This window comes from Pseudomassariella vexata, assembly GCF_002105095.1.
Source record: "Pseudomassariella vexata strain CBS 129021 chromosome Unknown BCR38scaffold_26, whole genome shotgun sequence".
Taxonomy (NCBI): domain Eukaryota; kingdom Fungi; phylum Ascomycota; class Sordariomycetes; order Amphisphaeriales; family Pseudomassariaceae; genus Pseudomassariella; species Pseudomassariella vexata.
In genome coordinates, this window is record NW_024467981.1 from 60,141 (window position 1) to 85,755 (window position 25,615).

A 25,615-nucleotide genomic window follows, 5' to 3' on the forward strand; every position below is an offset into this window, starting at 1 on the left:
GGCGGGTGGATGCCAACGTCGAAGCCAATAGAAGGCAACCTAGACCACAATTGCCGGGTGGGGGACACCCTTGAGTACACGCGGAAATGCTAGTGTTATGGAGTTATTGCCACCATCGTGATACTTTGGGTTTGCTGGGCTTAACGGGGCGGGTCGAAGAAGAACCACCTGAGCTGAGTCTCTGACGCTTCCGACATGTGGATTCATCTAGACCTTTTGTTACAGTTTTTGATTAATCAATTTCGACCCCTCCCGCATCCTCTTTTCATCATCCATGATCATCCCATCAACCCTTTCCGATCGATACCACCATACAATCCGACACCATGAGTTCCAACACGAATCCTTCCGCTCAACGTGTGCATAAGGGCAAGACGGCTCTAATCACCGGTTCCGCCAGAAGTACGGCATACGCATCCACAATCCCTATTTATGTCATGGACTGACTCGAAACCTAGGCATTGGTGCCGCCATCGCGCGGAACCTGGCGGCCAAGGGTGCCAACATCTGCATCATCTACTTGACAGAAGCGTCAGACAAGGCAGCCAAGGACCTAGCCGAGGAGCTCTCCGCCGCCCACGGCGTCAAAGCTGTCCCCTGCCGCGCCGATGTGACCACCAAAGAAGGCTGCGACCTCATCATTTCAACTAGCCAATCCTCCCTGCCTCCCAACCCCAAGACCGGCAAACTCCAGGTCGACATCCTCGTGCACAGTGCCGCCCTCTTCCACACCGCCCCGATCGAGGCCGTGACCCCAGAGGACTTCTACAAAGTCTACACGACCAATGTGCTGGGTCCCATCCTGCTAACCCAAGCCTGCAAGCCGTTCTTACCCACCGACCGCTCCGGTCGCATTGTAAACGTCAGCAGTGTGGGCAGCCAAGTCGGCCTGCAGTACCTGACGCTGTACGGGGGCACCAAGGGCGCCATTGAGGCCATGACGCGCACCTGGGCACGTGAGCTGGCCGAGAATTGTACTGTTAATAGCATCAATCCCGGGTCCACCATGACGGACATGCTTCAGCATGCTAGCGACGAGGTGAAGCAGGCTATTGCCCTGTTTTACCCGCTCACGCCGCTTTCGGGTGTGCGCGAGTGGGATTCGGATGAGATGAAGAAGTTCGGGGAGAAGTATGGTGGGAGGGTGGCGTACCCGGAGGAGATTGCTGGAATTGTGGGCATGATTTGCAGTCCTGAGTCGAGCTGGATGACAGGATCGTTGGTTAGTGCCAATGGCGGCCAGTGGATGAGTAGCTAGAAGGATGGATGAGTTTGAGATCGAATAGATGTAGGGGTACTGATCTGTGGAGCGTAATTGCCCCCTCAACCCTAATCCCCGACGTGAAGCGTCTATGGGACTCACCAAAAGATGAAGCATTCATACCGCGTTCGTATTTGATTCTCTGCCGTGGCATTGCGAGGTTTACGGCATATTGATCCGCCATGAGCGAATCACCAAACGTGTTATCCCCTCCGCAAACACTATTGGGTGTTTTGCAACAAGATAACTCGCCTGTGGTCAAAACATACAGCCAGAACACAAGCAACGCCAGCGAATTCAATGTATTGGCTTATTATGCAAACAACATGGGTAGCATTCGTACCGTTGGGGCTAGAAGACATAATGAAGTACCTAGATTAAAATGCCGCTGGACCCTTTAATTGGTCCCTATTCACCGACTTCCTCTTATTAGTACATTGACGGACACCGCAGCTTTTGCTGTATAGTACGCAAGATTGGAGAGGACTCATCCCCGAATCAGGTAGTCCAGCAATTTGACTAATCTGGCACCGTCCAATACAGTTGAACACGTGCTTGGCACAAAAGTGTCATCAGGAGAAAGCTGCCGCCCGGGCCACGACCGTCATATTCTGCATGATGCGCCGAGTTCATTACCCTACCTCGGAATCCAACCGGGTAACGTGTTTAGCAGTGTCTTGTAACATTTCACTCTTCCCGCTGAACCAAGCCATCAGATCTAGATCGATTCATGAGATGTGATTCATTAAATATTACACCTCAGCCGGTAACTTTGCTCTCAATCAACTGGAGTATCACGTAGAGTTAGCCACCGCGCCCACCGCCAACGAATCCAGTATTTACACTCTACATGGGTCGGTCTGACTCAACCGTCCGTTCGACATCCCCACTGTCAAACATGTAAATACATGCCCCTTCTCCACGCCTTCGGACTCCCAGAAAACAAATTCTTCAATTCTCTTCAAAAAAATTCTTGCCATAGCCACTTCTATCCTGCCATAGTTCCATTCTTCTCCGATCCCCGTCGCCATCTCTCTGTCGCAGTTGGTGTCCGAGTTGGGCATCTGTTTCTACTCTGCCTCTGCAAAGTCGCTGGCGATCTTTCTCGGCCTTGCAGTTTAAACTGGTCGTGGTCCTGGGGATGATGGGAAACCGCATGGCGTCCTATGAAGACGGTGAACTGTAACCGTTTTCTAGGCAAGATGTTATAACCAACCCGCCTTGGGCACCGACGTGGAAGGGCCCTGAACCGCCGATCTGGGAGCCATTTATTACCATATATCCGCCTATCGTTTATTTGTTTGCCATTTACAGCTATCTATCCACCACATGACTGACTTTTAACGGTGACGAAATTGGACTTTGCGCCCCCCGTGATGTCACCTGGACTCGCTAAGAGACTGACGCAGAGGCGTGTAGAACTTTAGAGCAAGCACTAGTTGCCCCTTGTGTATAAAGACCTGAGTGACTCAAGTAAGGTCGCGGGTTTACAAGGGCATTCTGTAGTGGGAAAGGAGACACTAATGCTATACAACTCAGGTTGGAATACTCGATACACTGGATATTGTGCTGTAGGTAGCTCAACCCAGTTGTCCAGTATGCAAGTTCCTCTATTACCGTAGTGTGGACAAGCTGACTTGACTACGCTGTACTCCCATGTTCCCTCACCATATCGTAGCGATTGAATGGACGAGTCGTGCTAGAAAGGCAGACACGCAAGTTCTCACGAGCGATGTCCCTCATCAGGATCGAGACGGGTGGGTACTCTCGTAATCATGCGCATACGTAATAAATTCGGATGCACAGATTGACGTGAATGGAGTGGACGCTCGATGCAGGGTTGCATATTCGCTGGGTTCAGTGTAGATTTATCGAGACGAGACTTGAGCGGTTCTGATCTGGGTTACGATCAATCATAGATGTCTCGTTGCTGTACTTCGACCAGTATCGTCATGATTCCTGAGACATCGGGGTCGCGGTTAGCTGTCACAATTGTCGGGAATATAGGGTTAGAGCGTTCTCAATGTTACCAGTCGAATATTGGAAATTAACAGAGACAATAACAAGCGAGGAAAGCACATGAATCAGGGTGGCAGCACTAGCTTTGCTGCATTCCACGAGGGCCGATTGTACCCCGTGCCTGTTGAAGGCGCGGCTTCGGTCAGGTCGTTAAGTACAGATGTTCCAGTGAATCCTCCACCGTGTCCTTTTTCTTGAAATAAGCAAACTGAACTAGGCTCTCTGATGTAGGAAAGGTGCCCATCGTCCCGTAGGGGGTATGGGTAAAAATGTAAAACTCTGTTGTGGCAGATCCATCAGCATCATCAGGACCTGAGACGCTACGCTCGCAACCCTTACTATGTCAAACTAGACTGCCTTCTTCAGCGACAGTTTGACATTATCCTATTTTCCCAAATGCATATGTCATCTTAATGGTCATCGCGACTCTCGACGAGCCCTCCAACTTATCCGGCATAAGCAGACACCAATTCGTACACCACGAACCCTGATGCAGTCGCGCTAGCGTCTCATCGCCCCTTGTCTGCCCACATCTCGCCTCACCACATCGACGAACCCGACCCATCCTCAATCGCCTCTAACCTCCTCCTCTCATCCTCCACCGCTTCGATCTCCAACTCCTCTACTATCTTCTCCTGCTTTAGCCTCTCCACCGCCATCTCCCTCAACTTAAACTTCTGGATCTTCCCACTAAGCGTCTTAGGGAATTCATCCACCTGCCAAACATACCTCGGGACCAGGTGTTTACTCAACCTATCCCTAACCCAGTCCCGAATGAATTTCCGGCTCAGGATATTTTTGTTGTTGTTGCTGTTGTCCCTGACTTTTCGCTTCCGCTTAAAAGTTGCATTGTCCTCCGGCTCACGAGCCGCCATGCTGGCCAGTTTCCATTGAGGCTCTAGGATGACGAAGGCGCTGACAACCTCGCCGTATGTCTCGTCCGGGACACCGACGACGCTGACCTCTTGGATGCCGGGGCACTGGAACAATATGTTTTCGATTTCGGCGGGGTGGATGTTCTCACCACCGCGGATGATGAGATCCTTGATGCGGCCCGTGATTGTGATATAACCTTCTGCGTCCATCCTAGCTTCGTCGCCTGAGTACATCCATACATGGCCTTCTGCGTCCACTACCCGGTCATCGGATGTGCGAGCTTCGTCATTGTAATAACCCTTCATGACCAGATACCCGCTCGCTGCTAGTTCGCCCCTTTCTCCAATGGGTACGATGCGGTTGCGGTCATACGGGTCTACGATCTTAATGGCCGTGTGCGGCATGGCTTTTCCCACGCAGACCGTACGTTTCTTGAAGGGATCTTGGGGGCTGGTCATGACGCTCACAGGGCTCGTTTCCGTCATGCCGTAGCAAATGACCAGATCCTGCAACCCTAGCTTATCGTAAATCCGAAGCATGAGATTCTCAGGTACCGAACTACCCGCAGCAATGCCTTTGCGTAGCTGGCTGAATGCGTCTTTCGGAAGTTTGTTGGTAAGCGCCGGTTTTTGTAACAGTTCCAGCTCGGCGATGAACATCGTAGGTACACCGTAGAGCCCTGTGGCGTTCTGCTCGGCAGCCATGCGTAGACTCGCTGCTGGATGGAATGCTGGCGATGGAAAGAGAATGGCGGCACCCGTGGTGGCGGTTGCCATGGAGCCGAGCACGCTGCCGAAGCAGTGGAACAGTGGCGGTGGGACAACTATACGGTCATCAGGTGTGAGGCCCATACGGCTGGCGATCAGAGCACCGTTATTGAGTATCGACGTGTGTGAGAGCATCGCCGCTTTTGGGACTGATGTGGTGCCCGAGGTGAACTGTATATTGATCGTCTCATCTGGGTTCAGAGAGGAGTCAGGGGTGACGTTGCTGGCTGGGCCAGAAAGAAGCTCTGTAAAGGGCGTCAGAGCCCGGAAGTCGCCGACTGGGAACTCAGCTTTTGGATGCGAGGGCGTGTTGTCCAGGATAACTACCTTTTTCAACGACGGCACGTCGGGTGATTCTATTTTGCGAGTCATGTTTGGGAGAATACCCTGCAGCAGCGACAGGTTACTGCGGCCTTCACAGGGCTTGTACGGCAAATCCGTTACAGCGCCGATGATCAGCACCTCAACGCCTAAGTGAGAAAGGGCGGCGCCTATCTGGGTTGAAGTGAAGCCTGGGTTGAGAGGCACCAAGATGGCGCCGAGCTTGAACATGGCATATGCCAGGGCCATATTTTCCGTGATATTACCTAAACTAACGGCCACTCTGTCCCCTTTCTTGACTCCGAGAGATCGCAGCGAGTGAGCTAATGTGTTCGATAGAGAGTCCAAGTCGTAGTACGTCAATGTTGTAGTTTCTGGGATAGCAAACTTCTTTGCCTTGGTCGGCGAGAGCAGATCGGCATCTGTTGGCGAGCGTGCCATAACTGCTAGCTTGTCGCCATACCGCGAGACAATGGAAGCGAAATGTTCCGGCACAGTTTGCTGTAAAAGTGGTGGCTAAGAATAGTGAGTATCTCGATCTCTCCGGCAATGTCCTCGGAACGCGGGTAGCCGGAGTGATCTCTCGAGGCAACCTTTCACGACATCATGATCAGACTTGAATGAGCAACCTGATCCCCATATCGCAGAAAGTCCACTCAGCGACAGGACCGTCTGTAAACAAGGAGAGGTCCAAACTCACCTCAGTCGGCCCGTCTACATAGCTTAAGTTGGATGTTGCAGCCCCTCTCGTCTGTAGACTACTGCCCTGGGTTGCCAACTTGCGTGCCTCCAAGCGTGATTGAAAGCATCGTGCCACGCCCGAAACACGGCGCCCGCCACAATTACTGCGTACCATTTGTAGCGAAGCCATCTTGGCTACGATCATTGCCTCAACATCCAAGACTGCCCATGGGGGAAAGTAGCCCGCTAACCAATCTGAGGGTAGATCCACCACGCTCAGTGTAGTTGACAGGAGGCTAGATACACGTCAGTAAAGCTTCCTTCTCCATTCGATGTGGAGCACTCACCAATATCAGCCCCAAGTAGAGGCTATACGACAACTTCAGCACTTAGGTATTCAACGCAACTGATTTGAAGATGGAAGTCTACGCGTCGTACTTATGGTCAGCCGCTAATCCACTTTTAGGTATTATGCGGGGTAGCGCGCTGAAAGGCCGAGTCGCATTTGGGGTCAACTTTGAGGCCTACTTAACGCAGGCCTGTGCAACATATTGTTTTGCTGACATCCAACTGGCCGCGGTTCTAGGTGTACTTCCACTTGAATTGAAAAAGCCAGGGAACAAATGTGACAGCACGCAAGCGTTCCGCAGGACGAGCTTGTGTGTAAACCCATTATTAATTGATTCCTAATGGCTAACCGCCTTTGGCAGTGGAAGTGACATTGTCTCTAGTAATTAATGCCATTTTTGGGGTGCGAGCGCGTCATTATGTGCGCACATGTGCAAATGTGACAGCCATCCTGCTATATGTGCAAAAGATCCTCGTGATCATCCATCCTGAGTTCTAGCGTGCGTGTCAGAGAGACGCATCGGCGAGAATTTTGGGTCATCCTGAGCCAAAGCATTCCGTCCTTATCGGTGAAACCTCACGTCCATCTTATCCTCATGCGGAGGCACAAGCATCCGTGTCATAAAGAAACGGCAAATATACATTTAGCTGTAACTGCCGTGGTATCATCTGGACCGTTCTTCCAATCTATAAAGGAGCCATACCCAGGAACGCCATTCCTCTTTTAATGGAATGTCGAAAGCCCGAGGCAAAAACTCTCTTCTTGTAGGTTATCTGTGCGCGCTGACGCCATGTCTCTTTATAGAGACCTCCTCCGGGGATGTTCGGTCGACGGGGTTGGTAATTGTTGCACATAAGCGTCTCGATGGGATCTACAATGGGCGGAACCGTCTCTTTGCCTCCATAAGTCGTGTAAGCCAACTTCATGGGGTACTCCCACTTGATGCGCAGACCGGGGGTGCGGACCCAGGGAATCGAAAAGACGCTGTTAGGGTATCGGATGGCAACCCAGGGCGTGACAAACTCTTCACGGGCGGAGTAGTGGTCGTTGGCATCGAGATCGTCAACAGTCTGCATATAGCGGACGCTGTAGTTTAGCATTCCGAGCGAGTTGCCGACATGACAATGGCCAATGAAATGGTGACACATCCAGGCTTTCTTCGGATCCTTCCAGCACGCATGGTTAATGTCCTTGATTCCTCCATGCTCGAGGCTCTGCATGTATTCTCCCATGACAATACCAGTGTCACGGGACATGCTTATAGAGCGATCGAACTTGTCATCGTCGAGAGTCTCTTTTATCACGTCGCCCCAGACGATGCCTTGAGCATCAACAGGACCACCCTCATCCCAATAGCCGGCATCGACGTACATCCATCGGTCTGTGCCAAAGGGGTTTCTCATGACCGCGTCGTAGGAGATAAAGGTCTTTGCATTGAAAGCAGCGGACAGGTGAGCCCGATTGTACTGCGGGTTGGGTTTCCACTGATTCTCTTTCCCCGTATTCACGTCATAGCCATCAAACTGGGCGAAGATCTGACGTTGCTTGTGATTGAAGTTGTCAAGCTGATAGGCATTGTTTGGGAAATCCCAAACTGTCTTGTACTCGTCAATGACGACCCAATGCTTGTCCGATCGCATCTCCTTGACGGTCTGGGAGAGCTCAGGAGGAACATAGATCATGGTTTGTTCGCCCATCTTGGCGAGGTTCTTGATTCGGCCGAGGTAGACTTGCACGGGTCTTCTCGTCTCTTTGGCTGGGTAGAAAAGAGCAACCAGGACTGGCGCTCCAGGCCGGACTGGTTCGATCTCTGGCTTGGTTCCATCGGGCGAAGCTTCGAACTTGGCCTCAGTGAGACCGAAGAATTCTTTCTGCCAGTCGGCAACCTTCTTGCTCAATGGTCGCTCAGTGGGCTTTAAGTACTGCTTTGGGCTTCTCTGAGCCTTGCGCTCAAAGGCAAACAAGGGCTCGTCAATGGGTGTTAGGTCACGGAGGTTCTCGATGAAGACCAGCTCACGCGACTGCTGGCCTTGGCCCTGATTCTTACTGTGAGACGCGTTATTGCCAAAATCGGCAAGAGGATCTGAGGATAAGGTCAATTTTGAAGTCATGGCCGCGTTGATCCTTGCCAATGTTGGGAACTGTGCTAAACTTGCCAAACGGCAACAAGGGAGGAGGTGATGGAATCTGCAAATCGTTGTCGAAGATGATGACGGTATAGTATATAACGGATGACCAAGAAAAAAGAGAGTCGCGTCGGTTCCCGATGGTTGATGGAGAAGTTGAAGGGGATCTTTTAGTTTATGAATTAGCGATAGGAAAGGTAACGAAAGTGTAGTATGCAACCATGTATCTCGTGCCTGCCGTCGTCAATGGAACAAAGCTTTTTTCAGTGAAGAAAGCACCGCATTTTCCACCTCTGACGCGTGAGCCGAATTTGACAAAGGAAATGCCATGACGCGTCTGCCTTGTTCTGAAAGTACGACAATAAACTCACTCTGAATACCTCCACACGGCCCAGAATAGAAAGAACGGAACAATGAAAAGACCGAGAAATATATATATATCCAGACTGGACAAACCAAGAGTAATGGTAGAGAGCCTAGACTCATATACTGGACGCCATACCTTTGGTACGGCCGTTCACCTCGAACAACAGCAGACGGCTCCAAGTGCAAATAACCATATCTAAATCGAGACCGGGAAAGCCAAGCACAGGGAGCCTGTATTCGTTTATGTAAGACCATGCCTTTTGAACAATAACTTTCATTGCACAACATCGGCCGGGCCTAGCAGACCAAGCCCACAGGCATTTTAACCATGAATGTAACCAACATCATGACCTTTCGAATGATGAGTATTGGAAAGAACGACAAGTCGAAACTGAGCAAGCTAGCAACCAAAGAGATCTGTATTCATATACACAATATCTTGCCTTTTGAATGATACTATATGGGGAGAATGACAATATGACCTTACAGTACTTTCCCCTTGGACATACACATTTGCGGATTGGGCCAGTTGGACGTCAGGAGTACCAAGCGGTTAAGAGCCAAGGCAAAGCGGGAATTACCGGAGAAGTATCACCGAGACACTATTAACTTGTTCTTGTATGTTACAGCACGGTTACGTTACACGAGGAAACCAGTATCTTAGAGCTATGTTGAAGCTTTAAGATAGCTGCATCATATTAGTGCTCTTACGGAAAACACATCTACGTTAATAGTAGGTTAGCGGGAAGCCCTCTATTTATGGCCCTAAGTAGAGCGAAGTTTCTCTATTCGGTTCACCGAAAATTGTATTTATACTATTAGCTGTATAATTCTTACCTGGTGTGGGCAATAGAGAATGTATTGGTAGTGGTGATGATAATGATGATAATACTAAGTCCTAGGAATCTGTAGCTACGGCAGGGCTATCTATAGCCAGTTAGTCCCAGCGCTACACCCAGCTGATGCGAGTGCATATGGGGCGTGAATTGTTCTATTGGGAAAGGATGGCCAGGTCATCTATTCTGGCCCGCAGAGCTCGTTTATAGCTCTTATCTTACCTATATTATCTATAGCACAGGATAACCCCCATGGGGTCACGTATCACCAGCACACAGGCAGCGTGCCTGGGCCAACGCAACACGGTATATCTAGCCAATACGAGAGTACAGTCCCTATTAAGGCGGTATAGAAAGTCTCAAAATATCTACTTACTAATAGCTCTAATTTAAACTATGACTTTCGTTACAGCTAGAAATGAACATCTGCTTGTAACCTGAACAAAGCATCACGTTATATACACGGAGATAGAACCCCCATGCTTAGGCTATCTAGTCTAGGTTATAAGAGCAAACCATTTGTACGTGTAATAGTTGCATACAGTAAAAGCATACAACAGGTCGTCTATCGTCACTCAGTGAGGGAATTCTAGAACATGCTCCTCTCAATGAGACTATCGAGGCATGCGTGTATAGCAACTATTCAAGACCCCCTGTGCCATGCAAATTTGACTGTTATCAAGCGGCGCAGCCTCATACCTATAAATAGCGCAACAATCGCAGAGGCACAGTACTGCCCAGTAAAGCGGAGAAACTAAAAATGCGAGCAATGGACCGCAAAAGAAGATCAACGAAAAGCACTTTAGTAGCAAGAGTTCATCTGTCAGGAACTCAAGGCTCCAGGCCTCGTATCTTGGAAAGTAAGACCTGTGCATAGACAGGAATAATAGAGCGCACCAGCACAATGTGATAATGCGTGGCCAGGAGTTCGACCATACATGCATACATGGCACGCATTTGCACAGTTGGTGAGGTAGATTAGATTCTCGTTGAAATCCGAAGGAGCGCATTCAACACATGTTGCTGAATGTTGCCACTATTGCGACCCCTCCTCTCTCTCTCTCTCTCTCTCTCGCACCGGCATCGTACGTGCTGGCGCCGCGCCCACTGACGGGCTAGAAAAGAGTCATCTTGGACACATTATGGCACTCTGCCCCCCTCCGGTGCCAACGCCATACTCTATGCATTTTGGGTATATACAGCTCATGCGTTTCATCGTGTATTTTGGAACTCAATGCATGCAAGCTGCGCCTGGCGCCTTGTCTAGACCGAACAGAAAAGGGAAATAAAAATGCAAGAAGGTCAATGAGATGGGCTGGAGGTGTGCCCCTTTTTCCAATGCTCATATGGTGCAATAACAAACCGCTAATTCGTCTCCCCAATGTGCCGTTCTGATTCCGGCTTCCATGTGCCTGGGAGATGTTGGTTAGTCATCATGAAGCAGAATGAGAGCGTAATTAGTCACGTACCTTCGAAATCATGCTTGACGAAAGCCATTGGATCGTCAACGGTCTTTGCGCCCATCTGCCCAACACCCGGAGAGAAGCTCGTGATGGGTAAGACAACCACATCCCCCACCTTCTTCGGACTTTCAATCCCCGTAAAGTTCAGATATGAGATATTGCCCTTACTATGGCTCATATCGAAATAGCGGTTGTCGTTGAAGTAATCGAAAATGACGTCGGTCCAAATGGCCGGGCCGGTGAACTCCACTACGCTCTTTTCTTTGGACACGAACAGACCTTCGCGCTTCCTTTTCAGGGTCTCGTGGGTGATGCGTGACACGATATCGCGGAGTACAGGATGGCCAGGCTTCGATTGAATGGTCCACTGGCAGAATTGAATGCGACGGCTGTACCATTCCATCCAGTCAGGACGATCGGGATCAGCCTCAATTCCGATCACCAGACCTAGGCTCTCCTTGGGCACTTTGTCTGGGATCCACTCTGATGCGCTTTTGATGGCGAATGTGTCAATGTCCGAGTAGATTCCGCCTCGTGCCAACAGGATTAGATAGCGGAAGTAGTCAGCCTTGAGAACTGGTTCCGGGAGGGCGTCGTAGGCCTCCAGCACCTCGGGGACGGCAGCGTAGAGAAGTCGTATCAAGTGGATAGCGACCTGATCGGTGATGACTTCGTGAATGAAACCGGGGTGTTGTTCGGTCCAGCTTGCTTCTTGCTCCCGGAAATCAAATTCCTTGTTCGCAGGCGTCCACTTCCACGTCTGCCAGATGTAGGCGGGAAACTTCGTTTCGACGTCATAGGGGTATTGGTATGCTAGCTTGTCGTACAGTGACATCTTGTGCATGTCCTGCAGGTTCTCGCGGGCCGGAACACGGTTTTGTCGCAGTAACGAGGACTCGTCAGAAGTATAAGATGCAAGGTTCTTGCCAGACTTGTCGTCGTCTGCAGGTTTCTTGGGGATTGGCGGCCCCAAGGATTCGTCTGCGGAGGTGGTGCCATGGGACTGCCGCAGAAGAAGGAAGACAGTCAGGAAGAAGGCGGCAAAAACGAGAGCCCGTTTGAAGGACAACATCTTGGCGATGTTGCCTCCCTGGCTGTGAGTCACGCAATCGGCGTCGTGTATTCGACGACGGGAACGTGCTTCGATCGGACACTCAGGGTCGAGATGGGGGAGTTACGGTCGGTGTAGCATCGAGCAGGTTGTGGACGTAGACGTTGACGCAGGGGGATCGGAGGTGGAGAGCGGGAGGTGCAGAAACTTAAACGACAATAGGACGGCAGCACTGCAAGGAGGGAAAAGAAGGAAATGCGTGTCGGTTACCACAATGACGGGAGCTTGATCTCTGCTGGCTGACTCTGCCGAATCTAGATGCACACCACACGTCCCAAGGTTCGGCGAGCGGTTTGCCGCAAGAGCTTGCAGGAAAATCTCCAATGATTGATGGCAACCGCTGTCTGTGCTGGTCCCCTGGACTCCAGGCTTGGCGCGATTTTATACTTCCGGGCACAGTCCAGGTACGCACCTGCCAATCCACGAACACCCCAGCAAGCGCATATGTGGGAACCCTACATGTGGTCTATTCGCATCGCCCCGCCGACTCGCCGAGGATTCCACGGCTTCTTTTCGACTTGAATTGGAGTGAGAGGGTGGGACTGATGTGGGAGGCGCAATAATCTTGCGACTTGTGATCGGTTCCGCAGAGATGGTCAGGACAATTAGCCGACGCTACGGGGCGTTTTGAAGAGCCTAGCGAGTCAGAAAATCAATTCCTTTCGCCGCAGCGTGATCCACCATCCTTGGATGCCACGCAAACTCGGCCAGTAACCAGCGAGTCTACTTATAGAGAACACGCGTCGGATTACTCACCTCGCAGCCACCTTCACGAGATGTCGAGACGTATTCTGATAGCAGCAATTCGGTATCAAGGCTAAATTACCCAGGTGCCACTACAGAGTGAGTTTCTGATACAATGATACTGACCCACAGGATTGCTGCCAAAGGTTGGACAGTTATTTTGTCTGATATTGCGTGCTAGGTTCATAGCCAGCTTAACCTCGCAGGAAGATGCTGGCTAGAGGGAATTTCCATTTTTGAAAGTCAGAAACCCGCCCCAAGGACTGCCAATTATCTATCCAGGGCTGCTCGGATGAGCGCAAATTCAGATGGCTACGAGTTGATGACTGCAGATGACTGTAGTTTGAAATTGCTGACTTGTTCCCTTGGATGACAGCATTTCCTATCAGAGCCGACCCGCAATGCCAGGGTACCCTTTCGAGAACCCCGAGGAAGATCGGTGCCAAGCTTTGATGCCATTGGTATGCATTTGTTGAAACGAATGCTACCCACCCATCTGTACGGAGTAAGCGAGTTCTTCGAGGCGAGGTTCGCAAGTCGATATTCAAAATGGCATCTCGCAAGATGTGCTCATTTCTATCCGGGCACTACTACGGTATCAGGCCAAAGTTTTCACCCCCCTGACAAGTACCAGTGGACCACTGCCAAGGCAACACTATACTAATTCTGGCCTAGCCTACTCATGCCAACGAAAAGGTACTTCCACCTCTGATTCCAACTTGCCGTCAATAACGCGTCCTCATTATCGCGTTTCAGTAACCACAATGGGGGACTAAACACCTTACGGAAGCCGATCGCCAACGAATTCGAATCCTCTATTTCGACGGTGGTAAATCGAAAGCCGGAATTCATACTATTACAACATTTTCTATTAATCAGATCAAGACAGCTATTAAGGCCTCTTCAAGCCAGGTAGCTAAGAGATCTGGTAGACCCCGGACTTTATCTCGTGAGCAAGAAGAAGAGCTCGTTACATATGTAACTAGTTCTAAGCAAGGCCGTAGAGCCTCATTCCTCCAGTTGTCAATCATCCTTTTCCAGTCCCTCTTCGGAGTTTACGTTATACGAACTACCCTCCGCCGGCTCGGATTCAAGAGACATACTGCGCGCCGAAAGCCTCCTATCTCAGAAGTTAACCGACAAAAACGCTTCGCCTGGGCCCTCGAACATGTCAGCTGGACACCAGAGCAATGGGCTCAGGTACTTTGGACCGACGAGACATGGATTACAGGAGGACACCATCGAAAACAGTACGTTACACGACGACCAGGAGAGGAATGGGACCCGACCTGTATTATCGAACGACACCAACATAAACAAGGCTGGATATTCTGGGGCTGTTTCTCAGGCCTTGGAAAAGGACCGGGAATCTTCTGGGAAAAGGATTGGGGTTCTATTACTGCCGAGACATATCGATCCCACACAATTCCTATTATCGATGGCTGGATACAACCCTGTCAACGAGACCTCGGTACACACCTTACATTAATGCAGGACGGCGCTCCCGCTCACTCGGCAATTGATACAGTCACAGATCTTACGGATAGGGGCATTAATATAGTCCAGTGGCCACCTTATTCCCCTGATCTAAACCCGATAAAGATGTGCTGGAACTGGATGAAGGACTACATTGAAGATAAATACGGTATTACTGAAAAGCCTAGCTATGATCGTCTTCGGATATGGGTAAAGGAGGCTTGGGATGAATTACCTGAGAGCTACTTACAGGAGCTTTTGAAATCAATGCCAGAGAGGTGCGAAGCGGTGATCGCGGCCAACGGAATGCATACAAAGTACTAGTAAAATGTATTGGATGCATATGCCAAGAGTTAGCGCGTGCCAAGGTGGGGCACGGTACAAACACACAATTGAAAACTTACCCATAACACCATAGTACTCACTCTACCCAAGGCTGTTCGAGTATTTCTACGATAGGGCTAGAGATTAAGTCTCGCCGTTATTGAGTTCTATAATGATGATGACGACGGACCACTCGCAATTCGAAAGCTAAACCGACAGTGTACCCGCTCTCCCCACTAAGAAATCTGAGACAAATGAGGAGCATCACGACGAGTTGCGCGCCGTCTAATGAAGTACCTGCCACAACATCACAGACTCCCAATCCGCGCTGGATGTGATCTACGTAGATCAATCGTAGCACTGGCATTCTGTTGCCTGAAGATCACGATCCCAGATTCCCAGCACGCTGGCATGGACAACTCCAGCTCCAGTAAACTCTGTCCACAAGGCGGCAATGCGCGGAGCTTCGTTTCAGCCTGTCCCAAGGAGCTCAGTTGCCAAGCTTTGGCACCCAAGTCGCATGCCAAATTTATCTTTGATCCCGTCTTCCGTCTCAAGTCTCAAAATGCGACGAGATATTAGATTGGCTAGACATGCGATCAATTCCAAAAAAAATTTGTCAAACGACTCAGCCACTGCTTTGACAATGTTCACTTGCATTGTAACGGCGGAACAACACATAAACCCGAATAATCTGTGAACTGAGGAATTCAATCCTCTATTGATGACTCTGCGTAGATCCTCTGTTGATTGATCTATCTATCTGCTCTGTTGTGTCTTCTGTGTAGCTATTTTATCTATGAGGAAGGGTTTTGACCCCACTAGTGCAATTGCCGCTACACCGCCTTCGGCCTAGGGCATAACCGTGGCGCTCAATCCCACATGAACGACGTCCTAAATCTTTTTTATCGTCCGCGGCTTCATGCTTACATGTGTGTACTGACATTATGAGTGAATTCGAAGCGCAATGCTGTCACAACCCAACTCGAATCAATGTCTCGACACGACAGCAATCAATTTCAAAGGGGTTTGTGTGCAGCAAATTCAAAAAAGCGGTTCCCTTCCGTACCATGAAACCTTTCTATATCCAGCTCATAGAAAAGAGGGTAATTCACTGAGACCATTTTCCGATTATGCTCATCGACTACACTTCGGTACCACGTATGGTTGGCTTGCGTGTGGGCCGATTGGTGATGGGAACCGGTGGTACCCCCAGACTTTTGCTTCGTTAATTTTCTTCCCGGTCTCTCTGGTTGCTCATTTCTTGATGGCTGATCTAGAGAGCTCTGCACTGGAAAGCAGACAACAGAGTGCTCTACAAACTGCTTGCACCATCGGTTTGCCCAGCAGCTTAAGTACTACATCGACTTTTCTCCGCAACCCCTCCATTTTGCTACATTTTGCTACGTCTTTGCCACTCTCTGCCATCATCTGAGTTTCGCCGAATTGCCATCGGAACCGAAATCTGACATTCAGTTGCCTCGTTGTGCTGTCAAATAGCTTCGTAGAGCCTACAACTGCGCAAAATGGCATTAGTCAAGAGCGATACCGAGATGCATCCCCTGCGGCCACTTTCGGAAGATGAATTTCTCAAGGCGAAGGACATTCTTATCAAGTCATATCATGTAGACAGCAACCTACTCTTCCGGTCCATCTATATTGAGGAGCCCCCAAAAGCGGACTTGATCAAGTTCCTAGCTGCTGAACATGGGGAAGCAGGCCGAAATGAGTCGGTACCCAGCCTGCCACGACTGGTCAAGTTCGTCTACGATGTGATCAAGGGGCCAGGAGAGCATCAGCTCACTGAAAAGATCATCGATATCAACTCGGAAGAGGTTGTGCACCATCAGTCGTACCCAGCGTGGTGTCAAAGCAGTTATACCATGTATGTCGTGCACTTCATTCTCCAACCAATCGCCAACTTATCTATCCGTCAGGCCAGAATTTGCGGCCTTTCAAGATGCCTGTGTCTCCTCTGACCTGTTTAAGGAAGCTCTGAAGGAATTTGAGCTGTCCTCGAACTTCGCTATCACCATTGACCCCTGGCCATACGGTGGCCTCGAGGCTGGCGAGAAGATGCCTCGCTACATGCAAGGTCTTGTGTACGCCCGCGATGCATCCAAAGACAACTTGGACTCAAATCATTACTCATATCCCCTTCCCATCATCCCAGTCATGGACGTAGTCCACAAGAAACTTGTCCGGATCGACCGCCTCGCAACCGGCGGCCGGGACGACCCTCTCGAGCCAACCCCGCCAAGCGGGACCCCCAAGAAGCTCTTCACGGCCAACAAACCCGCTGAATACGTGCCCGAGCTGCTTGACCGTCCCCTACGCACCGACTTCAAGCCCATTGATGTAACCCAACCCGAGGGCGCCTCGTTCACGGTGCAAGACTCGTCCCTCGTGACCTGGCAGAACTGGCGCTTCCGCATCGGCTTCACCCCGCGCGAAGGCGCGGTCCTGCACGACATCTGCTACGCCGGCCGACCGATCATCTTCCGGCTCTCCTTCTCAGAGATGACGGTTCCCTACGGCGATCCGCGGCCGCCGTACCATCGCAAGCAGGCATTTGATTTCGGCGACGGTGGGTGTGGCCGCGCGGCCAACAACCTGCAGCTCGGGTGTGATTGTCTCGGCGCAGTGCACTACCTGGATGCTTGGCTCACCAATACGGAGGGTAAGCCGACGCTAGCTAAGAACGTGGTATGTCTGCATGAGCAGGACAACGGCATTGGGTGGAAACACACCAACTATCGGACAGAGCGCGCCGTGGTGACGCGGCTGCGTGAGTTGGTCGTGCAGTTCGTCGTTACGCTCGCCAATTACGAGTACATTTTTGCGTACAAGCTCGACACGGCGGGCGGGATAACGATCGAGACGAGAGCCACCGGAATCGTGAGCGTGGTTCCCATCGACGAGGGCAAGACAAGTAGATACGGCAATGTGGTCTCCCCCGGCGTCCTGGCGCAAAACCACCAGCACATCTTCGCAGTGCGGATCGACCCGGCTATCGATAGTTACGATGCGGGAAGCACGCACGTAGTGCTGGAAGAGAGCCATCCCGTACCCATGAACCCCGAGACGAACCCTTATGGGAACGGGTACAAGATTCGGCGCACGCCCGTCACGAGGCCTATGTTTGCCGATGCGGAGCCAAAGCTCAACCGCACGGTGAAGCTGGAGAACGCGAACAAGAAGAATGAGACCAGTGGCAACAATGTGGGGTACAAGTTCATCCCCAATGCGACGCAGTTGATGCTCGCGGACCCGGAGAGCACGATGGCTAAAAGGGCGCCGTTTGCGAGACATCATCTTTGGGTTACGGGGTATCGGGATGGGGAGCTGTGGGCTGCGGGCGATTTTACGAATCAGAGCCAGATGGAAGTTGGCGGGGTAAAAGCTATGGTGGAGCGGGGAGATTGGTTTGGTGGTGCTGAGAGGACCGCAAATGACCGTAAAGGGGCTGATGGGGAGGCCAATGGCAACGGTAGTGGCAATGGGAGCGGAAATAGCCAGGGCAAGCTGAGTATTCCGGTTGTGTGGAATGTCTTTGGATTGACGCATAACCCGAGGACCGAGGACTGGCCAGTGATGTGCGTTAAACCTACTCTTCCCTCATCCAGTATTTGTATACTAACACTACATCAGGCCCGTCGAGATCCACCAATTACATATCCGGCCAGCGGACTTCTTCACGACTAACCCTGCCCTCGACGTCCCGGGCACCAAGAATGACACTAGCGTCTTAGTGTCCTGCTGTGGTAAAGAGAAGACCACTGCTGAGAATGGAGGCAAGGCTAGTGGTGAGGTTCAGCGGGACCCCGTCGTGCATTTGCAAGGTACGGGGTCGGATATTGACCCCAAGAACATTGGGGGCTAATTGCAGCGACAATTGGGGTGGCATGAGGATGAAAAAGGGTGACGGCGACTGTCGACAACGCTGACGACCCTGAGTGGTAAGGAGTAAGGGGCAACTGAATATTTTCTAGACTTGCTACAAAGACGTAGAGAATATACCATCTTTTTCATGTCTCTCATATCACGGTTCGTAGCCCATCGCGCAAGCACTTTTCTATGCTGGATATATTGTTCGCCGAGGTACAGACTATTGACAGCGCCAGTGTGCCTTCACTGCAATCGTAGACCTCATAAATGGGCTGCCACGGTAAAACTAGGCAATCTTAGATGGTGCCGGTGACATGTCAGCCTTATTAACAGCTTTAACTGCAATCTGAGCCCCATGAAAGGGCTCCTATGGGAAAATCAGGCACTCTGAGGAACGAATTATGCGAAGATAGCTATCACCGCAATTTACAAGCCAAGGCGTGGTGTGGGAAGATTGAGAAACTTGAGGTTGGCTGGTAGACAGCCAACGGATGTGTTCTTGACTGCAAGTTTAGGCCTCATGAAAGAGGCAGACATTGCGAAGTGACCATTCGAGCGCTATCAAATATGATTGGTTTGGTCGATGTCATTGTGTTTTTAGCTTGCCATGAACCTGACGGAGGCTGTGGTTTGGAGAGGCCATATGGTCACAAAGAAGGCAGAGTGCGAATGAATTCCTATTTATTACAGTGACAAGTCTCGTACAGTGGGGGCATAATTGAATAAACCCCAGGTTGGTAGTGGTATTAATTGGTAAAATTGGGGAGGGGATAGTCGAATCTACAATCCGAAGAGTGAGTGATTCGTGTTCCTTGTTGGGGATGCTGCCTTGAAAGTGCTTTCAATCTCCTGCTGTGGAGGGAAGCCTGGTTACTCCGCGAAGATTCCTGAACATCGGCAGGTATCCTAACTGGTATGCTGATACCGATGCTTATGTGCTGTTTTAATTTGCTAGTCGTTCCCTGGCCTTTCAACAAGAGACTAACTGGCTGCAGATGGAAGAGCCTTGCCCAATCTCTGTCATGTTTGGTGAAATTTGATGACTAGAGTGTACACTGAGTATGAATCGGCCAAGAACTGGGAGCGTATGAGGTTGGGCCATCCTAAGCTTCCTTTCCTTGGCCTTGTTCCTTCTTTTCTTGACTTTGTTCGATCTTCAGTGAAAAGTCCACGTGCGGTGTGCCCTGGTGGATTGAGCTGGTTGAGATAATATCGATGTCTGATGACCGTTAGCATTCATGTTGCCTAATTTTATGGCGAACCGACTTACCATTGCACACATAAGCAGCAATATTATCCTCTCGTAAGCCTCCACTAACTTCAATCAAGAAATCCTTTTTGCCCTGCCACTTCTGTCGCAAGCTCTGCGCAGCAATTTTGACTCCGTCTCCTGTGAAGTTATCCAGCATGACCACATCTGCCCCAGCCTCGATGGCCTCGTCCGCTTCCTCCTCACTCTGAACCTCAACCTCAACCTTGAGAGCAAACCCACCCACCCCCTTCGCAGCCTTGACGGCATCTGCGATGCTTCCGCGACTCCACACATGGTTATCCTTGAGCATGATCATCGAGCTCAAGTCCATCCGATGCTGATCCGCACCCCCCACCAACATGCCATATTTCTCCACCAGCCGAAACCCCGGCGTCGTCTTCCTTGTCCCAGCCAATATGCCCGTATACCCTTCCTTCCTTAACCCAGTAACCATCTTCCGACTCACAGTCGCAATGCCCGAACACCTTGCCAGAAGATTCAACCCCACTCTTTCGCCGAGCAGCAAGCCCCTCGCGGGCCCCGTCACGGTAGCGACTTTTGTTTTCCCCGCGCCTCCGTCCTGCTGCATCACCTCACTGCCCTCTGGGGCGTGCCACTCGACGGCGCAGTTGCATTGTTGGAAGATCTCGGTGAAGAAGGGAACACCGGCCAGGACGCCGGGGCTCTTGCCCCAGAGGGTGGCCGTGCTCGGGGTGTCGCCGACGACGAAGCCAGCGTAGTCAAAAGACGGGGTGTCTTCGGCGAGCCAGGACGTGATGGTGGCTTTCCAGCTGGGTGGGAGGAGGTGCTCCGGTGAGCCGAGATCTAGGGGGGTTTGGATGGTAGTCATTGGGGCTTGGCTCAGTGGTTTGGCTCGGTAGGAATGAGGGAGTTGGAACAACAGGACTTGATCCAATGCATCACGATACTAGTTAAAGATAAAAATAATATAGGATGTGTCTATCGTAGCAACACCTTATATAAAGTTGTCCTGATGATATAACGTCTTTGTTTGAGCCGAGACAACCCGCACTTGCCAATTGCGGGGGTTTGATAAGATAAAGCGGTGTTCATAGGTTATGCTTAGTACTTTAGTACCTCAACCCTAACTCTATTCTGAACCCTAACTCCGGTGTTCCACCCTAGGGATAAATAAGGGTATCGAAGTCAATTCAAGCAATTACTGATAATAATACGTCTGAAAGTCCAAGGCCTATTCCCTCATCATTCTATCACTGCTCGGGCGACAATAGGCTCTTGGATGTTCTCTGGATCCAACACAAACAAAAACAACACCTCAATCCTTCCGATCCCCGATGACCTCTACTACAAAACAGTGTGATATGTCTGGGGAAACCCCAATGTTTGCCGGACAATGTTTATCGGTGGACAAACTACAAAATTCACCCAAAACCTAGTGGCTGCTCTCAGATAACTTCACTATCGCTTCCATGAACGGCAACTTTGGGTGGACGCTTTTTGCATCAACCAAGCCGACGATGGAGAGAAATCGCACCAGGTCAATCCAATGAAAGAGAACTACTCTGAAACTTCGATGGCCCTCTGAAGGAATCAGGGCACGCGTTGACCAGTCCGACGACTCTCCCATGGTAGAAACGAATCTGGACAGTTCAGGAAGCTGTCTTACCGAAAAGGGGCACTTTCATAAACAGGCACTGTGCAACTTCCATAATCCAAGGTCCTTTCGGCATTCAGGTACTCCTTGAATCATTACGGTCGAGTTTGCTGCACAGTGACGTTGAGTCTACTCCCATTCTGAGACGCGACTCAAGCCATCGAGTCGGTCAGAAATCTACTCGGGATGCATACTATTGGGTATGTGCTTTCAAACCTTGTTCGAGGCCGCCAGATATCCGATCCAAGAGATAAAGTATTTGATATGCTGGGACTGGCCAGAAAGATGTCTGCTGCCTACTCTCTTTCGCGGTCGCAAGTTTACGAACGTCCCATTCGTAGGCTGATTGCTGAGTTGAACAACCTCAATCCTCTGTTGAGAACTGAGGCATGCAAAATCTCGAGATTTGCCGACATGGGTTCCTGACTGGTGTGCGAAGTCCTTTGAAGATAATGCAAACGCGGAGATTTATTGGATTAACAAGTACCAGTTCTGTGATGCAGCTGGCGGAGCACTTGCGACGATGAAGGACTCGTCTTCGTTAGGCTACAGAGTCTTTGTCAGACCAAGACTTCAGTTTCTTCATGCACAGGCATCTGTTTATCATTCGTAAGGGTATGATTGGCGTTGGGTTTCGGGAAGTTAATGCCAGGGACGAAGTCTATGTCCTCTTGGGGGAGAAAATGGCTTTCATATTGAGACGGACTGAGGAAATCAAAGATGATCGCTATAGGCACGAATATGCCGGACACGCATTTGTTGATGGTATCATGGATGGAGAGGTGGTGAGTCAGTAATTAGTATCTGGATATGGTTTAATGTAGTATTGTCACTAATAAGGCAGTCTACAAAGGCAAGTGATGCAATGGGACGTATCAGACTTGCACACGGCGCCTTGCTTGAGGATGCTCACAGGATAATGATGTCCAGTGGTGATGCGCCGAGTATATCTGAAGTATACAACTATGGTTTTGCCCAATTGCTAGGGCGACCATCATGGCGGTACTCTGTATCGATGATGAGCCCCGGATACTTTGTAGCGGTGACTAAGCCCAAGGAAATATAAGCAAGAAGATGCTGGACTCCCAACAACCAGGTATCTCTGGAAATACCTAGTAGAGTGGTCCAAAGGTCACACAGAAGGAACAAAAGCCAAGACTCTAGTACTGAAATATTAAAATAAGGAAGCAGTCAAGGAGGGTCGCCGCAGTGTCGAAGGGTGGAACTGGGCGATGGCGGATAAGTGGCTCATCGTAGCCGAATCAAGCCAGAGATTTATGAATTATTTGCCGGTTGAGACGATAACGGAGTTGGACCAGGCTGTTGACTGGGTTATCCAGAACCTCCAAGAGATCGCCGACGTGGCGGTCCCGAGACGCACCGTTGGCCGAGGCGCTGGGGTCCCGTGGTGGTGCCCGCAGGTTAGCAAGGCTTGTGCTGAGACGAAGAGACGACGGCGGGACTACCTCCAGGCAAGGTCGCAGACCAACTGGGACAAATATACAAGAGCCGGCCAAAAACAACGGCTCGAAATCAGCGAAGCGCAGACGCGTAGCTGGCACGAGAAGCTCGAGGGGACGGCGAAGGATCACAAAAGCCTGTGGGCACTGCAGAGGTGGGCTAGGCTACGGATCTGGGCCCCCCCTGAGGCCCACGGGTTGCCAGATCTCCGGAGGGACACCGGCGACACGCTTACGGCACGTACACATGATGAGAAGGCAAAATTACTAGCTGAGAGGTTCTTCCCAGACCCGTGTATAGATCTATCGGACCTCGATCGCGGCCTATTACAGACGAGACCAGAGCTGAATGTCCCTAGGGAGGTGACCACAATGGATATCGAGTCTATCATCAAAGGAACGGCTGCTTGGAAGGCTCCCGGCGACGACCTGATCCCCACTGGCCTGCTAAAGGCCTGCGGTGAACCCCTATGGGAGATCCTAGTGGATCTGGCAACAGCTAGTTTTAGGCTGGGGTACTACCCGGAGCGCTTCCGCTCAGCGAGGGTGGTTGTTATCCCTAAGCCTAATAAAACGACAGCTCAGAAGCAGACCCCTGGCGGCTGGCGCCCCATTGCCCTGCTTAGCACGGTAGGGAAGGTAATAGAGACGGCGATGAGCCAGCGTATCACCAAAGTAGCTGAGACGGCCGGCCTACTACCAAACGGCCAAATGGGTAACCGCGCTGGGAGGTCCACCGAACTGGCTATACGTATAGTTGAGGACGTGGTCTATACGGCGTGGAGACGCGGGGGCATCACGTCGCTGCTACAGCTAGACATCAAGGGGGCATTCGATACGGTCAATTACAGACGGCTGATTTCCATATTAGCCCGGAAAGGCTACCCGGAGTGGGTTCAGGAGTGGGTACGCAGCTTCGTGGAGGATAGGACGGTACGCCTCCGGTTCGATGGCAAGGAGTCAGAGCCAATCCCCCTACGAGCTGGCGTCCCCCAGGGGTCACCGCTATCCCCGATACTGTTTATATTATACATTTCAACGCTGTACGAGGAGCTAGCGGAGCAGCACCCACTACTTTTAGTAGTCGGGTTCGCGGACGACACGAACCTGCTAAGCGTCGGCACCGATCCATACACGACCTGCCGCCGGTTGGAGGGCGCATGGGCTACGTGTTAGCGGTGGGCAGTGAGGCACGGGATGGAGTTCGCCCCTGACAAGAGTGAGCTAATGCACTTTACTAGGGCCCGAGAGCCCTTGCCGCAAAGTATTCGCCTTGGGGACGCCACAGTGTCGCCGGTAGTCTCAGCGAGGTTCCTAGGAGTCTGGTTCGACCGCAAACTGACGTGGCACGCCCATGTTGAGCGTGTTAAAACAAAAATGGCAACTCAAAAGCTAGCCCTGACAAAGCTAGTCAATATGTCGTGGGGCTGCGATCTTATACGGGCGAGGCTGTTATATACGGTGGTTATCCGTAGCGCGATCGCCTTCGGGGCGACTGCGTGGCATACTATAAGTGAGGAACCGGCAGGGCCAGCTAAGAGCCTGATGGGGATACAGAACGAGTGCCTCCGGGTAGTCTGTGGCGCCCACAAAGCGACGCCGGTTCGCCACCTGGAAGCAGAAGCAGCAATCCCGCCACTAGACCTCTATCTTAGTGCCCGGGCTGCTAAGTTTGAAGAACGGCTACGGCTTAGCGGGAAGAGAAATCTGCTTCGCAGCGCGAGCGCTAAAGCGTCACATATACTCCGTCAGGATAGGCCGGCGAAGAGGAAGCAGGCGTCGCAGCTACTCCGACCGGCAGGGTACACTATGGAGAAGGAGGCCCGGGGCTCCGAGTGGATGAGTGAGGAAAAGGAGGTCCCGGCTGCCCTCCTCGGCCACTGGAGGAAGAGATGGCTCACCGGAGCAGAGCATCACGATCGCCAGCGACGCGCTATCCCTGAGGAACTGGAGGGCCCTTCGATGCAGATACCGAAAGGGGGCAAGTATTTCGGCCTGAACCGACTGGAGGCGTCTACGCTGTGCCAGATCCGGGCGGAAAAAATAGGACTAGCAGCCTTCTTATTCAAGACAGGGGCTTTTGGCGTGTACTCGACGCTATGCCGCTGTGGCGACGCCCCTGAGACGGCAGAGCACGTAATTCTCTTTTGCGGGCTGTTGGAAGGACCGAGGGAACGATTACGGGCCGCTATCGCACCACGGCCACTATACTCTCGCAGAGACCTCGCAACGGCAACAGGAGAACCAGTAGTTAGTGGGACTATTGTAAGGTGGCTGCTAGGGACGGGTCGGACAGCTTCAAGGCCCAGATAGCATCGGTCTTCTCAGGGGGGACTTTGTTGGTAGGTTGAGAACCAACGTAGTATGGTAGTGAACGCAACGCAGTCGCCAATAGGGCGAACCGACGACGCAGCGTATGTATTTGGTCCAGCCATTAAGGCACGGTTTGACATACGGGAGTACTGGTAGAGGTACCGGGGGCTTCGAGCCTACGGCGTATTTAATAATAATAATATTAAAATATGCAAAATATGTTTAAATTATCCCTTCGTGGAGATAGAAGGCTCTAGACTTCGTCCTAGCGGTAGCGGATACAGGTATCCTGAAGTAAAAATATTCAGCACCCGTGTGGCTACCCGTGTGGCTACCCGTGTGGTTG

General features: G+C 51.2%; 7 protein-coding genes across 7 annotated transcripts; 3 read left to right on the forward strand and 4 right to left on the reverse strand.

The window, feature by feature from the left end:
• Positions 1-277: 277 nt before the first annotated feature.
• Positions 278-1,347, forward strand: BCR38DRAFT_403060 (short-chain dehydrogenase). Its single transcript, XM_040857787.1, has 2 exons — positions 278-402; positions 459-1,347. Exons 1-2 carry the CDS (start codon positions 327-329, stop codon positions 1,256-1,258), a joined length of 876 nt encoding a protein of 291 aa, XP_040709691.1. The 5' UTR covers positions 278-326; the 3' UTR covers positions 1,259-1,347.
• Positions 1,348-3,336: 1,989 nt separating this feature from the next.
• Positions 3,337-6,582, reverse strand: BCR38DRAFT_452017 (uncharacterized protein). The gene is made up of 3 exons (XM_040861500.1): positions 6,273-6,582; positions 5,945-6,221; positions 3,337-5,760 (listed from the first exon to the last, which is right to left on the reverse strand). Exons 2-3 carry the CDS (start codon positions 6,128-6,130, stop codon positions 3,820-3,822), a joined length of 2,127 nt encoding a protein of 708 aa, XP_040709692.1. The 5' UTR covers positions 6,131-6,221; positions 6,273-6,582; the 3' UTR covers positions 3,337-3,819.
• A 378-nt stretch (positions 6,583-6,960) lies between these two features.
• On the reverse strand, positions 6,961-8,385 carry BCR38DRAFT_505848 (uncharacterized protein; the record flags this gene model as incomplete). Its single annotated transcript, XM_040864929.1, has 1 exon — positions 6,961-8,385. One exon carries the CDS (start codon positions 8,383-8,385, stop codon positions 6,961-6,963), a length of 1,425 nt encoding a protein of 474 aa, XP_040709693.1.
• Positions 8,386-10,789: 2,404 nt separating this feature from the next.
• Positions 10,790-12,318, reverse strand: BCR38DRAFT_122821 (nucleotide-diphospho-sugar transferase). Its single transcript, XM_040853484.1, has 2 exons — positions 11,072-12,318; positions 10,790-11,014 (listed from the first exon to the last, which is right to left on the reverse strand). Exons 1-2 carry the CDS (start codon positions 12,135-12,137, stop codon positions 10,968-10,970), a joined length of 1,113 nt encoding a protein of 370 aa, XP_040709694.1. The 5' UTR covers positions 12,138-12,318; the 3' UTR covers positions 10,790-10,967.
• A 3,955-nt stretch (positions 12,319-16,273) lies between these two features.
• Positions 16,274-18,603, forward strand: BCR38DRAFT_356776 (copper amine oxidase; the record flags this gene model as incomplete). The annotated part of the gene is made up of 3 exons (XM_040857045.1): positions 16,274-16,605; positions 16,658-18,316; positions 18,372-18,603. 3 exons carry the CDS (start codon positions 16,274-16,276, stop codon positions 18,601-18,603), a joined length of 2,223 nt encoding a protein of 740 aa, XP_040709695.1.
• Positions 18,604-19,270: 667 nt separating this feature from the next.
• On the reverse strand, positions 19,271-20,906 carry BCR38DRAFT_403071 (nicotinate-nucleotide diphosphorylase). Its single transcript, XM_040857788.1, has 2 exons — positions 19,879-20,906; positions 19,271-19,827 (listed from the first exon to the last, which is right to left on the reverse strand). The coding sequence occupies exons 1-2, from the start codon at positions 20,708-20,710 to the stop codon at positions 19,712-19,714; spliced, it is 948 nt and encodes a 315-aa protein (XP_040709696.1). The 5' UTR covers positions 20,711-20,906; the 3' UTR covers positions 19,271-19,711.
• Positions 20,907-21,576: 670 nt separating this feature from the next.
• BCR38DRAFT_122880 (uncharacterized protein) lies at positions 21,577-22,281 on the forward strand. The gene has a single exon (XM_040853485.1). The coding sequence runs from the start codon at positions 21,683-21,685 to the stop codon at positions 21,920-21,922; it is 240 nt and encodes a 79-aa protein (XP_040709697.1). The 5' UTR covers positions 21,577-21,682; the 3' UTR covers positions 21,923-22,281.
• The last annotated feature ends 3,334 nt before the right edge of the window (positions 22,282-25,615 follow it).